The sequence below is a fragment of the Cricetulus griseus genome, chromosome 4 (genome assembly GCF_003668045.3).
Source record: "Cricetulus griseus strain 17A/GY chromosome 4, alternate assembly CriGri-PICRH-1.0, whole genome shotgun sequence".
NCBI lineage: Eukaryota > Metazoa > Chordata > Mammalia > Rodentia > Cricetidae > Cricetulus > Cricetulus griseus.
In genome coordinates this window covers 201,523,096-201,541,068 of record NC_048597.1, presented here as the reverse complement: position 1 = coordinate 201,541,068, position 17,973 = coordinate 201,523,096, and the positions used below count along the sequence as shown (strand labels likewise).

Below are 17,973 nucleotides of genomic sequence, written 5' to 3'. Positions count from 1 at the left end.
CAGCAATCTGTTCCTTACACTGTCATCAGAAGAGCTGGCTTGCCGAGTCCCACAAATCTTCTCTTTCACCTCAGAAAAGTCCAACAGTTTTTCTCTTGTTTTCAGGAAAGTCCAGACCCTTTGTCACCGTGTCCCTTCCCTGTCTGTATCCCTGAACTCTTTTTCTTTTTAAGGTTTATTTATTTTATATGTATGATGCTCTATCTGCACATACACCACACGCCAGAAGAAGACATCAGATCCCAATATAGATGGCCAATATAGATGGTTGTTGGGAAATTGAACTCAGGACCTCTGGAATGCTCTTAATCACTGAGCCCTGGAGACTGAATTCTTGGCACCACCCACTCACTGGTCTGCAAACCCACTAGTCTGGCTACTCTGCAAACACACCCTAGAATTCAGCAAGTTGTTAAGTAAGTTCTGCTGTTACAAGTCACCTCTCCCCAAAACAATGCATTCCCCAGTCTGCCTAGAAGTATGGAACAGGCCTGGAGAAGACTAAAAATGATTGTTTTTCAATCCCATCATTCTTACACGGGATACCCAATTCTTCTCTTCTCTCTTCTCTTTTCAAACACACACATATAGGTACTCGAATACACACACACACACACACACACACACACACACACACACACACAAGTCACAACTGCCACGGCAGCATATTAAACATACATAAACCTTAAAGTTAAGTCTTTAATTCATTCTGAGTGGCTAAAGAGAACAAATGGAATACTACTCATCCATAAAAGAGTTAAAGAGCCAGCCATGGTGGCACATGCATTCAAAAGGCTGTTTGCTTTAGAATTTTCAGTTTCCTGAGCACTTGGGAGGCTGAGTCAAGTCCCTCCTTCCTCACTGAGGCAGAATTTTTCTGTTATCTCCTGACCCTTCTCAAATTCTTGAGTAATCCCTGGCTTCTCTTCAGGAAAATAACTGCAGTTGCTAAGTATTTACTAAAATCCAACAAAAGCTACTCTGTAAAATGGACACACAGGAGAAAACTAAATAAAAAGCTGAAAATCAAACATTGTATAACTGCAGTTAGAGATAAGCTCTGCTACACACTCCCTGCCCTAAATTATGATCCATGATCATTAAAAAAAGGGAGGGGGAAGAGTGAGGGGACATGAAATCTCCATTACTTAGTTTTTCCCTTGACTTTCTCCATTAACTGTTCACCTCAAAAACTTAACCATAAACTTGATTGTCAAAGTTCTGTGCAGAGTTCCATGATGGGTGCGTTCTGTTGCCTGTACTTGGATCTCTGTCGTTAAATACACATCTATGTGATTCTGAAGTCACAGAATGACTTTTCATGCTACAAGAAAGTGTAATTACTGAAGAAATTCACAGAAAATTCAAATATCCAAAACCAAACCCTTGCATTCTGAAAGCAGCTGCTGCCTGTCAGGTCAGCAATGCTGCTGCTGGCCTCAAACTCACAGATTCCTTCCCACTACCTTCAGCAATTCCTTTTTGTTAATGCAGCCAAACATACACAGAGGATCAGCCATCAGAATTCCCAGGCCAGCCTCTCACAGTGAGTACTGAGGGAGGCAGGGGAAGTCAGCAAGAAAGATGGAACAGACATAGGCAGGGGCAAGAACTAATCCTGTATTCTAGAATCCAGACACCAGCACCAATCTCACCGGTACAGTTGGGAATGGCTTCCTAATGCCTCGGTTGTATTTCGGGCAGCAGAATCCAGATTCATGAAGGGCACAGATAGGAAGCCTCCTGAAGTCCCAATGGAATAGAAGCTAGTCTCTGGGAGTAACTGCTAGAGACTCGATGTAGAGCTTGCTCATCTAGTCTTGCCAATAAGCTTGTTCTAGTTTGCTTTCTGTTGCTGTGATAAAACGCTGACAAATAGCAACTTGGGGAAGTGTCTTCTTTAGTCCATCATTGAAGAAGCCAGGGCAGAAATCTGGACGCAAGAACTGAAGTAGAGACCAAAGAGAAACCTTGTTCCTAGGCTCCCTTCCTCTGGCTTGCTCAGCTCCCTTTTCCCTATAGCCCTGATCCATCTGCTGAGGGATGGCACTACCCTCAGATAGTGGTGCCATTTCCTACTACAAATCACCCCCAGGTCAATCTGATGTAGGCAATCCTGCAACTTGAGTTCTCCTCTTCCCAGGTCTGTCAAGTTGACAAAACTAACCAGGGCACCGCCCTTAGTGAGTTCTTACAGCCCCTATGTTTGAGATACAGAAAACAGATATTAAAATATAAAATTAGAAATTATAAAATGAATTCTCCCTAATGGAGCTGTGACCAGTGGCAGCCATACTCCCATTTTCTTATTTATGACATGATGTCATGCCTGCCACCAGGGGAACTGGCAGTTAAAAGGCTTCCTGAGGCTAGAGCTGCAGAGATATCAGAACCAACACCAGGAGGTCGTTTCTGTCCTCATGTCCATTAAGCCTAGCTCACACTAAAACACTGATTTAACCAAAAAGAGTGATTAAAAAAAAAAACTTGCTACATACCTAATAACTGATCATCTATAGACCCAGGACCCTGCAGGGGGTTAGGGTAGCAGGGAGAGCTGGAGGACACCCAGACTATGGCACGAGACTCATCCACATTCAGTTTCCTACATTGGATGGCATACTCCTCCAATGGAGGCCTCAAAAAAATATTGTAATATACTCTTTTTCTAAGAAGGCTTCCACTTATAGTAAGATTTTTTTATAGAATAGTGTGATAAAATGTTATGAAAAAATTGTTTCATGTATGCACTAACAGAGGACTTAAAATTGCTAAATAGGATGTTAAAAGTCAAGGCCCTGGAAATGGGACCCAAAGTGGGCACAGGTAAAAGTAGGTATGGCAGACTACAGAGTGCACCGTGGATACTGAGGGAATTCAGATATACTTGGAATCAGGAGAAGCACAGGATACAGGCAGGATAATCAGGGATGACCTAGTCTTTCCTTAAACTCAGCAGATCTGCCACTCAGGGCAGGTAGTCCTTCCTTGAGAACAATGCTGTAGCTTGTAGGATAGCCCCATCCACTCACCTACCCACCAATGTCTATCCACAGGACTCCAGCAGCACTTATTACTTGTAAAAGAGCATCTACATACATTATCAAACATCCACTGGGAGAATGTCTCCTACTCCAGAGTCACTGGGCTTGACAGGGGGCAAGAGCAGGGTCACTGCCATCTCTCTCTCTCTCTCTCTCTCTCTCTCTCTCTCTCTCTCTCTCTCTCTCTCTCTCTCATACACACACACACACACACATACACACACACACACACACACACACACACACACACACACACACACACAATCATGAAGGTTCAGCCTACAGCTTAGGGTTGTTTCTAACTAGCTCTTTTAATTTAAGTTAACCCGTATCTTTTATTCTACATTCTTTTACATGGCTCGGTCATGTTTACTCTGTACTGCCTATGTTGCTTCCTCAATGTAAACCAATCACAGTGACACATCTTCTCCCAGTGTGGAGGAATATACAGGAAGACAGAGTGAAGGAAGGGAAGAGCAGCACACCCTTTCCCCCAAATCCCCTTGCAGCCCTGTGTCATATGGGAAGGAAGCTCTGGGGTGTCTCTGTCAGTCTGTCTGTCTGCCTGCCTGTCCCTCTCTCCCTCTCCCCTTCTCTCCTTTCTCCTCTCTTCTCCCTTCTTTCCCTCTCTCTCCCCACCAGGAGAAAAATGGATTTCAGGTAAAATTCCCTGATTCTGAAAACCTAACACTACTTGAATTTTCTGAAATGCCGTTAAGTAGGAGAGATTTGACTGGGCTCCTAGAGTACAGTGGAGACGGCTGGGAGGGTTGTTCAGGAGCAGAGAAAATGGATCTATCTGATCAAGCAGACCTCCTGGAGAAGGGATTTCTGAGAAACAGCAGCAAAGGTGAGTCCAGACAGTCACAGCTTCAGATTATGTACTTGAAGCCCTTACCTGTCTGAGACCTTTAATAATTTGTGCATATATGTCTACTGAAGACTAGAAAAGTGGGGATGACCAGGGATTAATGGCTGACACAAACAACACATCCGAGTGCCTGGAGTAATCAGAGGAGCCTGTAGGACTCAGGAGGGGGCAGGTGAATCACAGATTCATGATCACAGGGTCCAAGAACCTCTGGACTTAGAAAGAAAAAAAATGAGGAGGAAAAAATAATGTATCAGAAGAATGAAGAGAAATTTAAGTTTTGAAACTGAGTAAGCAATCAAAATCATCAAAAAGATAGCATCTATACTGTTAAATTTATCATTTATTTCCTTCGAGTCCCTAGGAAAATATTGTCCTTACAGCTCAGATATTATCATATTGAATGTTCAAACAGTTGCCTAGGTAGCAACATTACTGTTAGAGAACTATGACAATTCAGAGACGTTAAGAAGTTTGTGCAGAGGATAATCTGCTAATGTGTGACACCTTAAGTCTCTGTTTTCATTCAAAAGCTCTATCCTCTTAACTACTGCCCTGCACGGTTTCCACATCATCTATGTTCACAGTTACTATGTGAGCAGTGTGCAAGCCTCTGGCTTTCAAATACATCATGTATCCCAGTATCGGAGATAACATCATAGGAACTTTTAATTCTAAGTTTGGGGTCTATCAGTGCTTTATGGTTAACCTACTCTGGCTACTCTGAAAGCAAGCACACTCTTCCGTATTCCCTCTACATTTCTCTTAGCATTTCAAAATAAAGTAACACTATCCTTACACTCATTGTAACGTTAAACAGAATGAAAGTGGAATCAATACAGATATTCCGTCATTCACAGAAGAGCAGACTCATGACTCAATTCATCACAAGTACCAAGAGACATGTGAATCAGCACCCTGTTCACCGTGGAACATCCAAGTACAGTTGGTAACATCTACACTTCTCCATCTCTGCTACTCCTGGAAGCAGCCAGTGATTTCCTGCAAATAAGTGTGTGTGTGTGTGTGTGTGTGTGTGTGTGTGTGTGTGTGTGTGTGTACAAGAAACCAAAAGCTGAATACATGGTCTAACAAGAACAGCTGGAACAGTATATCCGATATGGTCAATATAAAATCCCATGGTATCAATTAGCATGACCTATATAAATTCCTACAGTGAAACTGTCCAAAATGTATTTCTATTTTGGACAGAATTCAAGGTTATTCTTATGTAATCACAGCACCTTCAATGCCAGTGCCTATCAATGACTTCTCATTAGCATTTTTCTAATGGTCTGTACGCTTTGGATCACATTATTTTGCAGTTTTCTTCCACACTTGAAATTGATTTCTCTGCCGCTCCTCTATGACCTCTTCATGGGTATTTTTCAAAAGATTTTTCTAAAACCCAATGTACTTTTCAGTTAATTCACATATGTGTGATTATGACTATTGAGAAAAAAAAGAATGTCTTACATCTATGAGGAATTTATTTACTTTCATTTTCAGTGTTAGGGATTGAACACAGGTACTTGAGCACGACAGTCAAGCACTCTCCACTCTGAGCTTCTCACACAGGCATCTAAGAATTCAAGCCTAGTTATAAGAAATGAAATGCATTATCCGTGGTGGTGTTTTCTTAGCATGTGCATGTTTTAAACATTCATACTTCTACCAGGAGCATCTAATCCCACCAGTATCATCATAAACCACACAAACACCTTAGTCAGGTAACTGAGCCATTAACTGATCTACATGATGGGCTTAGCAATTTAGGACCTGACACCCTATAGGGGAAAATGCTTGCACTTAAGAACATAAACATATCAAATACGAAATACTTAGAAATATAAAGATTAGTTAAGCACTGGCTTGGGGGTGGCATGGCTCATTAGATAAAGGGCTTGCCCCCAAACTTGAGGACCAGAACTTGGATACTCAGCATCCATACTAAAAATTGAGTGGGTATGGCACAGTAATAATCCCAGGATTTGAAAGAAGACAGGGAAATCCTAGAAGCAAGCTGGCTGGAGCAGTGGCTTCAGGGTGAAATCGCAATAAATAAAGTGCAGAGGAATCTATCATGATACACAGTCTCAATCTCTGCCCTACACACACACACACACACACACACACACACACACACACACACACAAAACACACACACACACACAAAACACACACACACACACACACAAAACACACACACACACAAATGTGCATGCATACCTATACACAAAAGTTTATTGCTTTAATAAACCAGATATTCTTTAATATTTGATATATGGGAACAAATAATTGTTCATGTTTACCTGCTTACTCAACAAATCATGGTTAATTGCCCAGTACACAAGATGAATGCTATTGCAATTTGAGAGTATCATAAAAAAGTAATCTTGCCTTTTCAAAATTTACACTCTTTCCTCCTAGTCATCCTGTCTGAACTTCTTCCTTTAAGTTACTTAAAGCCATTTTGCAGTTAGGAGTTTAGCTCAGTTGTAGAGCGCTTGCCTAGCAAGAGCAAGACCCTAAGTTTGCTCCATAACTGTGGGAGATGGGTGTAGTCCTTTGGGAAACAGTAGACAAAAGTTCCAAAAACAGATAGAGAAGAAAAAACAATCCTCCTAGGATTATCAGTAAGACCTTACCACTCACTAGATAACATTCCATTCTGGAGGTGCAAACACAAAGAACAGATACTACTGCTGAGAGAGCAGTCCAGCAACGAATCAGAGAAGGCATGCTCACATGTCACTCCATTCTAAAAGCTTAAGGCTGATCTTTGTAGCTAACAGCACACGCAAGCATGCACATACACTCCTGGGTGCAGGCACATGGATGAGCACAAACACACATGTGCACAAGCACACACACACACACACACACACACACACACACACACACACACACACACACAAACATTCATTCATTTTCCTCCTATAAAGTGATTTCTTTTGAACTTAAGGTTCTAGCTCACTAAATGTCATATTTTAAAACTACAGGACAAATCTATTTCAGTAACAAACTGAAGAGGGCCAATTTTTAAATAGCATACACTACATAGGTTGAGTTTTAACCATTCCACAGTTACCAGCATCATCTCTGTTAATTTATACATTTTAAATAGGAAGGAAGCAATCAACAGAATAAAGAGTTCTTTTAAAAAATACCTTATAACATTTAAATGTACAGGATTGTCTGAAAGCTCTGAGAAAACAGAAAATAGCTTCAAATAAACACTAGATTATTTCCCTCTCCCCTGAAACATTTGGAATACTTTAAAATGTAAATTTAATTCTAGTTATTGTTGGTGTTGTTATCTCACCTCTAAATCAAAAGCTTATTAAGAAAAAAAGCCGTATCAAGTTTCAGTCAAATCCCATTTGAGATACAATGACTAAGAGCAAACACAAATTTCAAAATACAAGACCACTGGGTATCTCTCTACTCTTGGGCCTAATAAAATAATGGTAGGTTCCCCAAGGCCTCTCTTCTGATCCTGGCAGTACTTGCTTTCTGCCACTAACCCTACATTTAGAATTCAAGAAGTATCAAGTATCAGGGAGGGTAAGATCATACACTGCAAATTTAAGTTTGCTGGGGGCCACGAGGGCGCAGGCTGTAGAATGAAGGTATCTCGGATCCTGCCTCGTGGCACCAGCTGTCTACACTCTTTCCCATAATTCAACCTAGAGGTTCTTTGATTTCTTTGGCTTTACAAATGAATAACTTCCCTCTCACGATTCCTACAGTTTCAGTGTACAAAAGAACTGGATCTATGGTACCTTTGCTTGTGTTACTACTTTTTTCTTCCCTCTACACAAAGCAACAAAATATCTAGATAAGTCATTCAATAAATATTAGAGTCCTGAAATACTGTCATATCTAGAGTATTAAACTGTGGGAACTGTGATACTGTTAGCTACCGACAGAAAATATTATTAGGGGAAAATTAGTTTACATAATTCAGTTAGTATTTAGTAAACTATAGAATCACAAAAGCCATTGCAAATCACACTCAAAACCAAGAATTATAGCAATACGAAAGAATTAGCTTACCAGCGCCACTGGAAGAATATTTGGGCAGCACAAATTGTCCTGGAAAGGTGTTTTTAAAAGGACACAGCAGAGTCGGTAGGGAAGGGGTTTGATCTTGGAAGAATTGGTGGAGGAGGTCAAAAAGTACAGATTTGAAACACGTACAGACCTGAAAACTCTCAGAGAACTAATAAAGGAAAACAGGAATTATGTACATAAAACAAGTAAGCAAATCAATACAAACACAGAATCTTCCTCCTGCTGAAGAAAACGGAATGCTAAATGGGTAGGGTCATGCTAACATGCCTCCAAGAGGTCACAAATAGGACCATCCACCAGCTCTCTTCTACCTTGGAAAACAGCTGTCTGTAAAACACTGTGCTGGGGGAAACTAGGAGATAAAGCATTAGCCAAACAAAAGTCAAGCAAGGATTTCCAGAACCAGGATTGTGCCAGGAGCACGAGGCTCTAATGGTGCCGAGGTCAGAAAACACTGAGAACTCTGTCTGCTGTGTAGGTCTGTTCATTTCTTTGCTTTGGTGATTTTCCAGATTCGGGTTTGGTTTTGTTTTGCCCTTGGTTACCTAGTAAAGTCAGTTTAAAAAATTCCAACCTTGTCTAAACTAAACTAAGAAGAAATAGAGAACTGTCCTCTAGAAGTGGCCGGCAGGAATTAGTAGGGCCTGAATGAGCAGGCCATTCTGGTCACAGCCACAGTGCCAGCTGGCAGCCAGGAAATACCAGCATGGCTGGAATGGGAGCTGGGACCTCTGAAGACAAGTGGCCTCAGAGCTGGCTTGGGAAGGACTGGAAAAACCCAAACAACAACCAGTCAGCCCTGGGCACAAGGGCTTGCAAGACTTCCTGGGACAGTGGGTTAGCCAGGTTGTTTGGGTTTTCAAAGATGTGATTTAAATTCTCTGTTTGCAGAATGTTTCAAAACAAAATAGCTGCTGCTAGTGTTTATCATATTAGAGAACCAAGAAGGAGAGGTTTTAAATGCTTGAGGAACTGTTAGAGAGTCAATCTAGATCACCAAAAATAGGAGGCATGCATGGTGACACGGGACTGTCAACCCAGCATTAAGGAAACAAAGGGAGGAGGACCAGCAGTTTACAACCATCCTAGACTGTATAAATGAGATGGGACCATAAAAAAAGGAAAAGAGCCTAATAACTGGTGGCTCCCTTCTGTGAGATATGTATTAAGTAATTAGCACCCTAAAACCTATATAAACTATAGCTCCAAGCTAACTAAATCAAAGTCAGGGGCAGAAGATGTGCCCTGGGCTCTAGAGGGAAGAAGACTGGCTTGTGGGTATGTTTGCTACCAACAAATGATGTTCCAGCATCAGGAGCTTAGTAAGTACTTGCATCCATGCACTTTTTTCACTTATTGCTAAGCCTACAGGAGAGTCAACCATGCCTCATACTGTTAGGTTGTGGGCAAGAAACGGCACCCAACAGGGCAACAAGTAGGACCAATTTTCAGTCGAAAAATTTATTGGAGAAGAGGAATAGACACTGGGGTGAAGGGGAAGTTTCACTGAGCCCAGAAAGGGCAGAGTTAGTTATTTTAAGGTCCCTGGTGAGACTGGGGGTGGGGGTGGGGGTGGGGTGATCTACCGGAGAAAATGGGCCCAATGTCAGCTGACATCACCCAATTCAACTCAGGGAAATCCTTTCTTGTATTTCTGGCTGAGGGAAGTGTTTATAAGATCCAGGGGCATTCCCGGATAAGGGTCATCTATCACGAATCATTTTTGTTATCTGCAAAACCTCTTCAGTCCAAGTTACCTGTAAATGTCAGGTGGTAAGGAGAGGGATTATGAAAGAGAGACCAGTGGGAGTGGGGGCTTCATCTGTGGTGATCTAAGAAGCAGCACTTGCCTGTCACCTCTCCCTGGCACTTCCAGAGTAGGGGTGAGAAAATGGGGTGGCAATGGTCTAGTGTGAGAGGGTTTGCGACCTAGCAGATATCTAATATCTCTTGTATGTATCTGAGTGTCTGGGACAGTGATGGTGAGAGCAATGGGAACTGTAGGAACTGTGTGCTGAGGTGGATATGACGATTCATACTATAACCCTAGAGGCTGAGGCAGGAGGAATACACATTGGAGGCCAGGCTGAGCTACATAGTCAGGCCCTCCTCCTCTTCAAAACACAAAATCATATATTTGAACACTCCTTTGTTCCACAAAAGAAGAAAAAAGAAAAGTGAAATCAAATGAAAAGCCTCTTTCACACTGCTTTTTGAAAAAACCTGAAAACTGAAAATGGAGGAATCTTCAGCAACATTTGACATGGAACCCTAAAGCAAGTAAGCCAAAAAGTAAGTTAACATAATGGCCTACACATCCAACAATAATCTAAATAATACTAGAATCAATAAATAATCAATACAACAAATGTGATATAATTTTAACACTGGCCTACTCAGGAAATACGTTCTGACAAGGCCACATTTAGTATGTTAACTAAAAATCATTGTAGGTACTATTTGTAATGATAATCGTGTTGTGTAAGTTGCATAAAAATTTGAAATATGGTGGTTGGTTGGTTTGTTTTCATCTAGAGTGAAGACTCTTAAGTAGGCTGTCCGTCAGAAACAGAAATCCACAGGCAGAAGGGAAGGTAACTGGCAGGCAAGAGATCTCCCTGTCCTGGCAATACAGGGAGTGTCCCTGTCGAGGAAACTTGCACAGACACTGGTATATTCTGTGAAAAGTGGCAATCAAAAAGAGCAAAGAAAGGAAAGACTTCAGTGTTGGCCGCCCTTGAATCATTGAGTAAAGACTGCCCATGGCCTCCTTATGTAGAGGTCTCACTGGCTGGGCAACAGACTAGACAGTAAGTGAAAGTTCTGGTAGGAGTATGGCAATACTATACAGGACTAACAAACACTCACCATAGGTCACTCTGCACATGATCACACCTCCTTTAAGAAGGCTAAGAAAGTTCATATGCCCTTCCCCTATAATGAGATTGGTGTCTACCTTGGTTGGTTACAATTCCTATAGCCTTCAACCAGTAGCTATTCGAAGCAGAAACAGGCACCCACAGCTAAGCACTGAACCATACACCTGGAATCCAATTGTGGAGAGGGAGGAGGGATGAGCAAAGAAGCCAAGACGGTGCTGCATAAACCCGCAGAAACATTTGACCTGACCTAGTGAGAGCATGGAGACCCTACTCATAAAGCTGTGGAAACAGCATTGGACCGAACCAAACCCTCTGAATGTGGGTGCCAGCTACCAGGCCAAGACAGTCTATGGGACCTCTAACAGTGGAGTCAGTGTTTAACCCTAGAGCACAAATGGACTTTGGGAGCCCATTCCCTATGGAGGGATACTATTGCAGCCCACATACAGCAACAATATGACAGACTTTGAAGGTCCCTGGTGGAGGGCCTCACTATCCCTAGGGAGGAGTTGGGGGATGGGTTTGGAGGGTGGGGAACATGGGAGGATGGGAGGGCAAGGGAATGGGGTTATGGGTATGTAAATATGAGTAGTAATTAAAGAATTTAAATAAAAAATAAAGAAATAAAAAAAGAAAGTTCATATGTTACTAGGAATGCAACACTTTTTCTACTTTGAGGGAACTGATGCAAGTAGTGAGTCAGATAAGTGTGTAAATGCTCTGGCTTGCATTAATATTTAAAATAAGGATATTCATAATGTTATAGGAAGGAAATCTACTCTTCTTCAGGAAAATAAGATCTCTAATCTAACTGAAGCTGTTCTGAATGAAAAATAAAGTTACATGAAGTTACTGTATTTTTAATTATAAACTGCATTTTTACATAAATGGTAACTTATATGAAGCTGCGTTTTGAAATTATGAAGTGTTCCAAATATAAAAAGTATCCCTGTGACCCAGTTGGTGGGGTAATAATTTAACAGACCTCCAATGAATGTCAGCAATTGCTTAACAAACCAAGCTTTCAGGCAGCGTTAGGGCAGTAACACTGCCCACATTCAACTCCTCCGAGTAACTATTTGGAGCTAACTACAATCTCAATAGCTTTGGAAATCACTCCTGTACAGCATATTCACAGAAGAAAAAAAGTAAAATAAACACAGAAAAGAGTTCTAGTCACTTGAACTGTTCAGCTTCATTTACTGTTTACAGGAGATAAAAGTTCTGAATGACAAATGTCCTAATTACTTCATTCAAAGAACAAGGCCAAAGTTAATCGCCAAGGTCTGTGAATAAATATCTAGAATATAAATAAACCTAAAGAAAAATGTATCTCCCTCCTATACAGCCAAAGCAAAGACACTTTGTTTTTGACTGCATAAACAGTATGTATACCAAAGCATATATCTAGTTAGATTCAAGGGTTGTGTTTCAAAAAATTGCAGAAATCACTGACAACATCTAAAATGAAAACCAGGCCTCTGGCATGCTCAGAGCCAGCTGCTACTGTCCCAAACTGGCCCTTTCCAAGAGAAGAACAATCTACATGTGTTACAGCTTCAGTGAGAATGTCATCTCCTACGGCAAGGAAGGACCAGCACAGGGCAAGACAGTAAACATTTTAGACTGTGTAGTCAATTCCATCTGTGCAGAACTACTCAACTCTGCCTGGGGGTATGAATGCCACCACAGACAGTATGCTGGCACATGAATGTCACTGCAGCCAATACACTTTCTAGTTCATAAAGTTTTCACATGCCATGATACATTCATTACTTGACTCCTAATGTTTTCCATCCATCCTAAAATATGAAGTCTATTTGCTGGAAGGCCATACAAAAGCACACAGCCAGGTTTCACCTTTATGGATTCTGCCTATGGTTTGTAGTCTGTCCCTGGCTGAGGGGCAAATTGGCTTTCAGTCTTGTACATAGACCACTAGGTATATAACATGCGAACAGCCTGTTTTTCCTATTAAACATCCCTCTCCCTAAGTCACTGAAGTCCAGCTGCTATTTCTTTCCCATACCCCAAAAGTCCAACAGAGCAATAATGAGAGCAGAAAGGGCAAGGGAAATCAGAAACAGCCTGAAGAAAGGGTACAAGCTCTTATTGCTCCCCAATGGCCTTGGGGGAGGTGTGAAATATCCCAAATCTCAACTCTGGCCCTATAATGGACTATGCCACACAAGCACCTGAAAGGAACAATGAATACACCATCCTTATTAGAGAAATCGGGGGGGGGAGGGGGGGGGACACTAACTGTGGTAAAAACCCACCAATGGTGACTTGGAAACAAGGTCTTGGCTGATATAAGGTGATTACAGTGTTTAGTCTTGGTAGCAAGGGTACCCCAGGGAGAAAAAAAAAAAACACTGGGCCAAGTTAGCTAAAAGCCTGGAAAAGCAGCAGCTACTAACTCAATGGTTGTATACTACTTTTCCTAACTCTTAAAGGAGACATTAAGCTTAACAAAATAGAGAATCTCTGTGTGGTATAAGGGCCAGGCATGCATTCTGAAGACTGTAAAAATGTAGTTCAAATTATCTATACATCATTAAATCATAAACACTAAGCAAAAAAAAGTATGAGTTGCATAAACCAACCATACTAAAAAGTTATACAAGAAAAGCAAAAACAAAAGACAGTTAAGGGAGGAATTTCCTCTGTGCTAGACTGACTGGGAGAACTACAGGAAGACAGAGAAAATACAGAGGAATTTCCCTCCTTCCCTCCCCACAGCCTCTCCGGGGACTCGCTTTCCCCCTCTCCACCCTATAAATTGCTGGTTTACATCAGCAGATACGGACAAGCCTTTTCTGTCTTCCTCGAATGCACCATAGCAAATTAAAGAGCTTATAAATGAACATCGTTGAAAAATACTAGTTTTAGCAGAAATGTCTGAAACCATTTCCTTCAATTTTGCTCCAAACTTGGTCTTTGCCCGATTTAGTTCACAAAATAGTCAAGGTGCCCTTAAGAGCATACACTAGTTTGAATCCAGGTCTAGCATCCAGAAGGCAAAGACTTGGCAGGAATACATTCTCCTCCTCTCGTCTAGAAGGCATGGAGATCAGAAAGAAGCATCAGCGTATGAACTTTACTGACAATCTCTGCCTGGGAAAGCACCAAGGAAGATAACTCTGACAAATGCTGCGAGGACAAGTGAGTTCACAAATGATGGTTTTAATTAAAATGTTCTCTACATTCTCTCCAGACCACAGCGGTGGCCAAAAGTCACTCAGGGCTGCACACAACAGACCTTTCAGGTGCTGTAACAAGTAGGACATTGCCAACTGCTGAACACACAGGAACCATAGTCCAAAAGCACATTCACTATAACAGTGGGAAATTGCTAGATAAATTTGCTTTCCAAAAACAAATACTGCCAGGCAAGGAGTGAAGCTATGCAGGAGCTGGTGTGAGAGGACCACAGGAGCCCAGGAGTTGCAGAAAAACTCTCAAAACTGAATGGAAGGGCAGAGGAGGAGCTACTATCCTCCCGATAACATTATGTCATGTTGCCTCTAGGGCACCTACTTATCTTTCACCGGGATTCTGGACATTTGCCTATCAAGAGACTGACCTTTTGCTATTTTGAAGACTTACTTTGTTCTCACATTCACAGCTGAGTGTTACTGGCATCTAATGGGTAAAGGTCAAGGACACTGCTAAACTTAAAATGCATCAGACAGTCACCAAGAGCAAAGGGGTATGGCTCAAATTACCAATGGAGTCCAGGAATGTTGAGTGAATCCATTCCTTCTGTGTGGGGGTGAGCACACACTCATGGGTGTTACTTGTGAAGGTATGAAGACAAGCTCTGGAGTCATTCCTCAGGTACCAGCCATCTTCTGTTTGACACAGCCTGCATCTTCTCCAAGCAGGCAACACTAGCTGGCCATTAAGTTCCAGGGATCTGCCTAGTATCTCACCATCAATGGGACTGCAGGCATCAGCCACTATGCCCAGATTTGGATTCTGGGGACCCAAACTCAGACCCTCACACTTTCAGGGCAAGTACTTCACCCACCAACCCATCATCCCAGCTCTGAATACACTTTCCACTGACTAGCTAGGGAACACTGACAAATAATGGGGGTCAGAAGTGATCAGCACTTATAGAGTATTTCCATATTTGTGTACAATTGTACTATTTCAGGGATAAAATTAACCACAGCTAATAAGTGTGACTAAATTACCAGATGATGTATCTTCTGCATTTACTAGCTTATCACAGAACATGTAAGGCCATGTATGTACTTATATATGTGACCAGATTGGCTACTCCTCTCCTGGCTCCATCAGTATACACTAACATTGCCAAGCTTTAGCTCATAACCCAACTCTGTGCCCACCCACCACAGAAACCAAGTCTCAGATGCCAACCCTCAATTTTATATGGAAAACATTCATATCTGAAATTCCCTCCCTTTGATGTTACAATCCATTAAAAAATTTAAAACCTAATTCCATGAAACTTAAAACTTTGCACAGGGAAGGAGTTGATTTTTAACTACAAATTTAAAGTGAGGGAGCAGACTGGCATGGATATCCTCTGTAAAAAAGAGAGAGGTGAGCCGGGCATTGGTGGCACACGCCTTTAATCCCAGCATTTGGGAGGCAGAGCCAGGCGGATCTCTGTGAGTTCAAGGCCAGCCTGGTCTCCAGAGCGAGTGCCAGGATAGGCTCCAAAGCTACACAGAAAAACCCTGTCTCGAAAAACCAACAAAAAGTGAGAGGTGCCATCCAAATGGCATAAAACACACAAAAAATTCTGAACCCGAACTCTGAAATTAGCAAGTCCGTGAGGTTATTTTTATTTATCAATAAAAGCTTCTTTGGGTGTTTCAACAACAACAAAAAATTTCCAGGTAAGTTTTTACATTTTTTGTCTCTATTTGCATTTATTTGTGTGGTTTTCAAGTGTTATGCTAAAAGAAATACCTTCGATGCGTGATTAAATTTAGTTCAAATTCAGAATAGTCATACAAGTTCTGATTTCCCTGTGACTCATAGAATAAAGGCATACATTTCTGCAGCCAACAAAGCAAGCACTGTTCCACGGAACCAGGGGCTGTTAGCGCTTAAGTTTCATGGATTGCCCAAAGAGGAAGACAAAACGATGGCTACACAGACCAGCGGGACTTGTGCCAAATGTCACCCTGTGAATTGAAATCCCGATGTTTGCTCGTGGGCTTAGGTTCCTGCAGAAAAGGATCTACCAAGTTATAGGAGAAGGCAAACTTATCGCACCCACCCACTAACAGTACATCAGGCCATTTAAACCCAGGGCTCAGTTCCAGCGAGTTATTGAGTCCAGGGCCCCGAAGTGGAAACGGCCCAAGAACTCTCCTGCGCGTCAAAGTGCTGTAAATCCTGCTTTGACAAATGGGCGGCGGGGCTCTCCTCCGACTGAACCCAGAAAGTTTTGTTCACACGAACTCGCCTCCAACTACTAGTTTTAGCTCAGCTTCCGAACACCGGGCACGGCCGGGGCTCAGCGAAGCCTGACTCCGCGTCCCCAAGTGGACCAAGAGGAGTGGGTGGACGCTCAGTGGGTCCCTCGCCCCAGGGGGGTCCCCCCGTGCGGTTTATGGACAGGGGCGCGGGATGGCGGGAGCTTCCCGGGGCGCTGGGAAGACTGTCCCGGTCCATCAGATAAGCATGGAGGCCCTCCGGGTATGTCCCCGAGGCGGAAAGATGCAGGGTGCCCTCCACACCCGCCCGTGGAAGCCAACTTGGGGAGCTCACCTGCAGGGATGCGCGAGGGCGTCTCCTCCGCCGCGCCCAAGCCTGGCGCCCAGGAGAGCAGGGCGAGGCCCCGCAGCAGCAGCAACAGCCCCAGGCGCCCCGGCCTCACTCGGCGGCCCCCCATTCGCCCCTGAACCCGGGAGCCGGAGGGAGGCCTGCGGCGGCGACTTCTCGCGAGACGCGGAGACCCGGGAAAGCGCTGGGCCGGACCCGGGCCCGGGGCGACAGCGGGCGAGCGGACTGCGCGGACGGCGCGGATACCGAAGCCGACGGAGAGGACCGCACGGACTAAGGCGGAGGAGCCCGAGCGCAGCGAGCGGACCAGGAACCAGCGGCGCTCGCCGCGCGGGCTTAAGAGCAGCCGCGGCGGGCGGCGGGCGGGGCCTGGGGCGGGGCGCTGCTCCAGGACCCCGTGTCCCCGGGCCGTCGAAGTTGAGCCCCCACCCCTCGAGTCGCCTACGCCTACGTGCACCGCCTCACGCCCGGGCTCCCGGGAGCTCCCTTGCAGGCTGCGCACCCCTCTCCTTCTCCCCGCGTTCCAGAAGCTTCCACGGCGCGCCCTGCCCAGACTTCCTCTGCTTAACCCGGCTCTCTAGGAGGTGAGCGGTGACTGCTGGGGTGCTTCAGTCGGCTGGACTGAGTAGCCTCTTGTCACACTGCCAGCAACAGTGATGGGGATCCATCCCAGCACACTGTTGCTTCTGATTTTAGCCTGATCACCGTGCCAGTGAAGGCTATGCTTTGATTTTATTCTGAAGACAGAAACTTTTCGTTGTCTGATGAACATTTCTCCGGGCTGCTGATGCCAGGAGAGCCGTAGACTCTTTCCAGTAATGAAGCTTGTTAAGTCTGGCGGAATCCAAGCCCAGCTTGTGCAACCTGAAGCTGTGTCTTACAAGATCTTCCCACCAGGCACATGGAAAATTACTTCTGAGGATGTAAGGGAGCCATTCCTGGGCTCCCGGGAGCCGCCTCCACTACTTCGGTTGTTTTTTTTTTTTTTTAATTTAAATTCTTTAATTACTACTCATATTTACATACCCACCCACCCCCATTCCCTCGCCCTCCCATCCTCCCATGTTCCCCACCAACCCTCCCAACCCATCCTCCAACTCCTCCCCAGGGATAGTGAGGCCCTCCACCAGGGACCTTCAAAGTCTGTCACATCATTTAGGGGAGGGCCTAGGACCTCCTTGCTGTGTGTGGACTGCAGTAGAATCCCTCCATAGGGAATGGGCTCCCAAAGTCCATTTGTGCTCTAGGGGTAAAGACTGGCTCCACTGTTAGAGGTCCCATAGTCTGTCTGTCTTGGCCTCCTAGCTGACACCCACATTCAGAGGGGTTG

At 43.8% G+C, this 17,973-nt stretch overlaps 1 protein-coding gene across 2 annotated transcripts in view; it reads right to left on the bottom strand.

Annotated features, from left to right (window-relative positions):
- Plod2 (procollagen-lysine,2-oxoglutarate 5-dioxygenase 2) overlaps window positions 1-16,981 on the bottom strand; it is a 69,867-nt gene extending 52,886 nt beyond the window's left edge. The window contains exon 1 of one of the 2 annotated variants that reach the window (XM_027410945.2): window positions 16,629-16,981. In XM_027410945.2, coding sequence (XP_027266746.1) covers window positions 16,629-16,752 — 124 coding nt within the window. In that variant the 5' untranslated portion in view covers window positions 16,753-16,981. The remainder of the gene's footprint in view (window positions 1-16,628) is intronic. The other variant, XM_027410944.2, reaches the window with a different exon arrangement.
- Window positions 16,982-17,973: the final 992 nt, after the last annotated feature.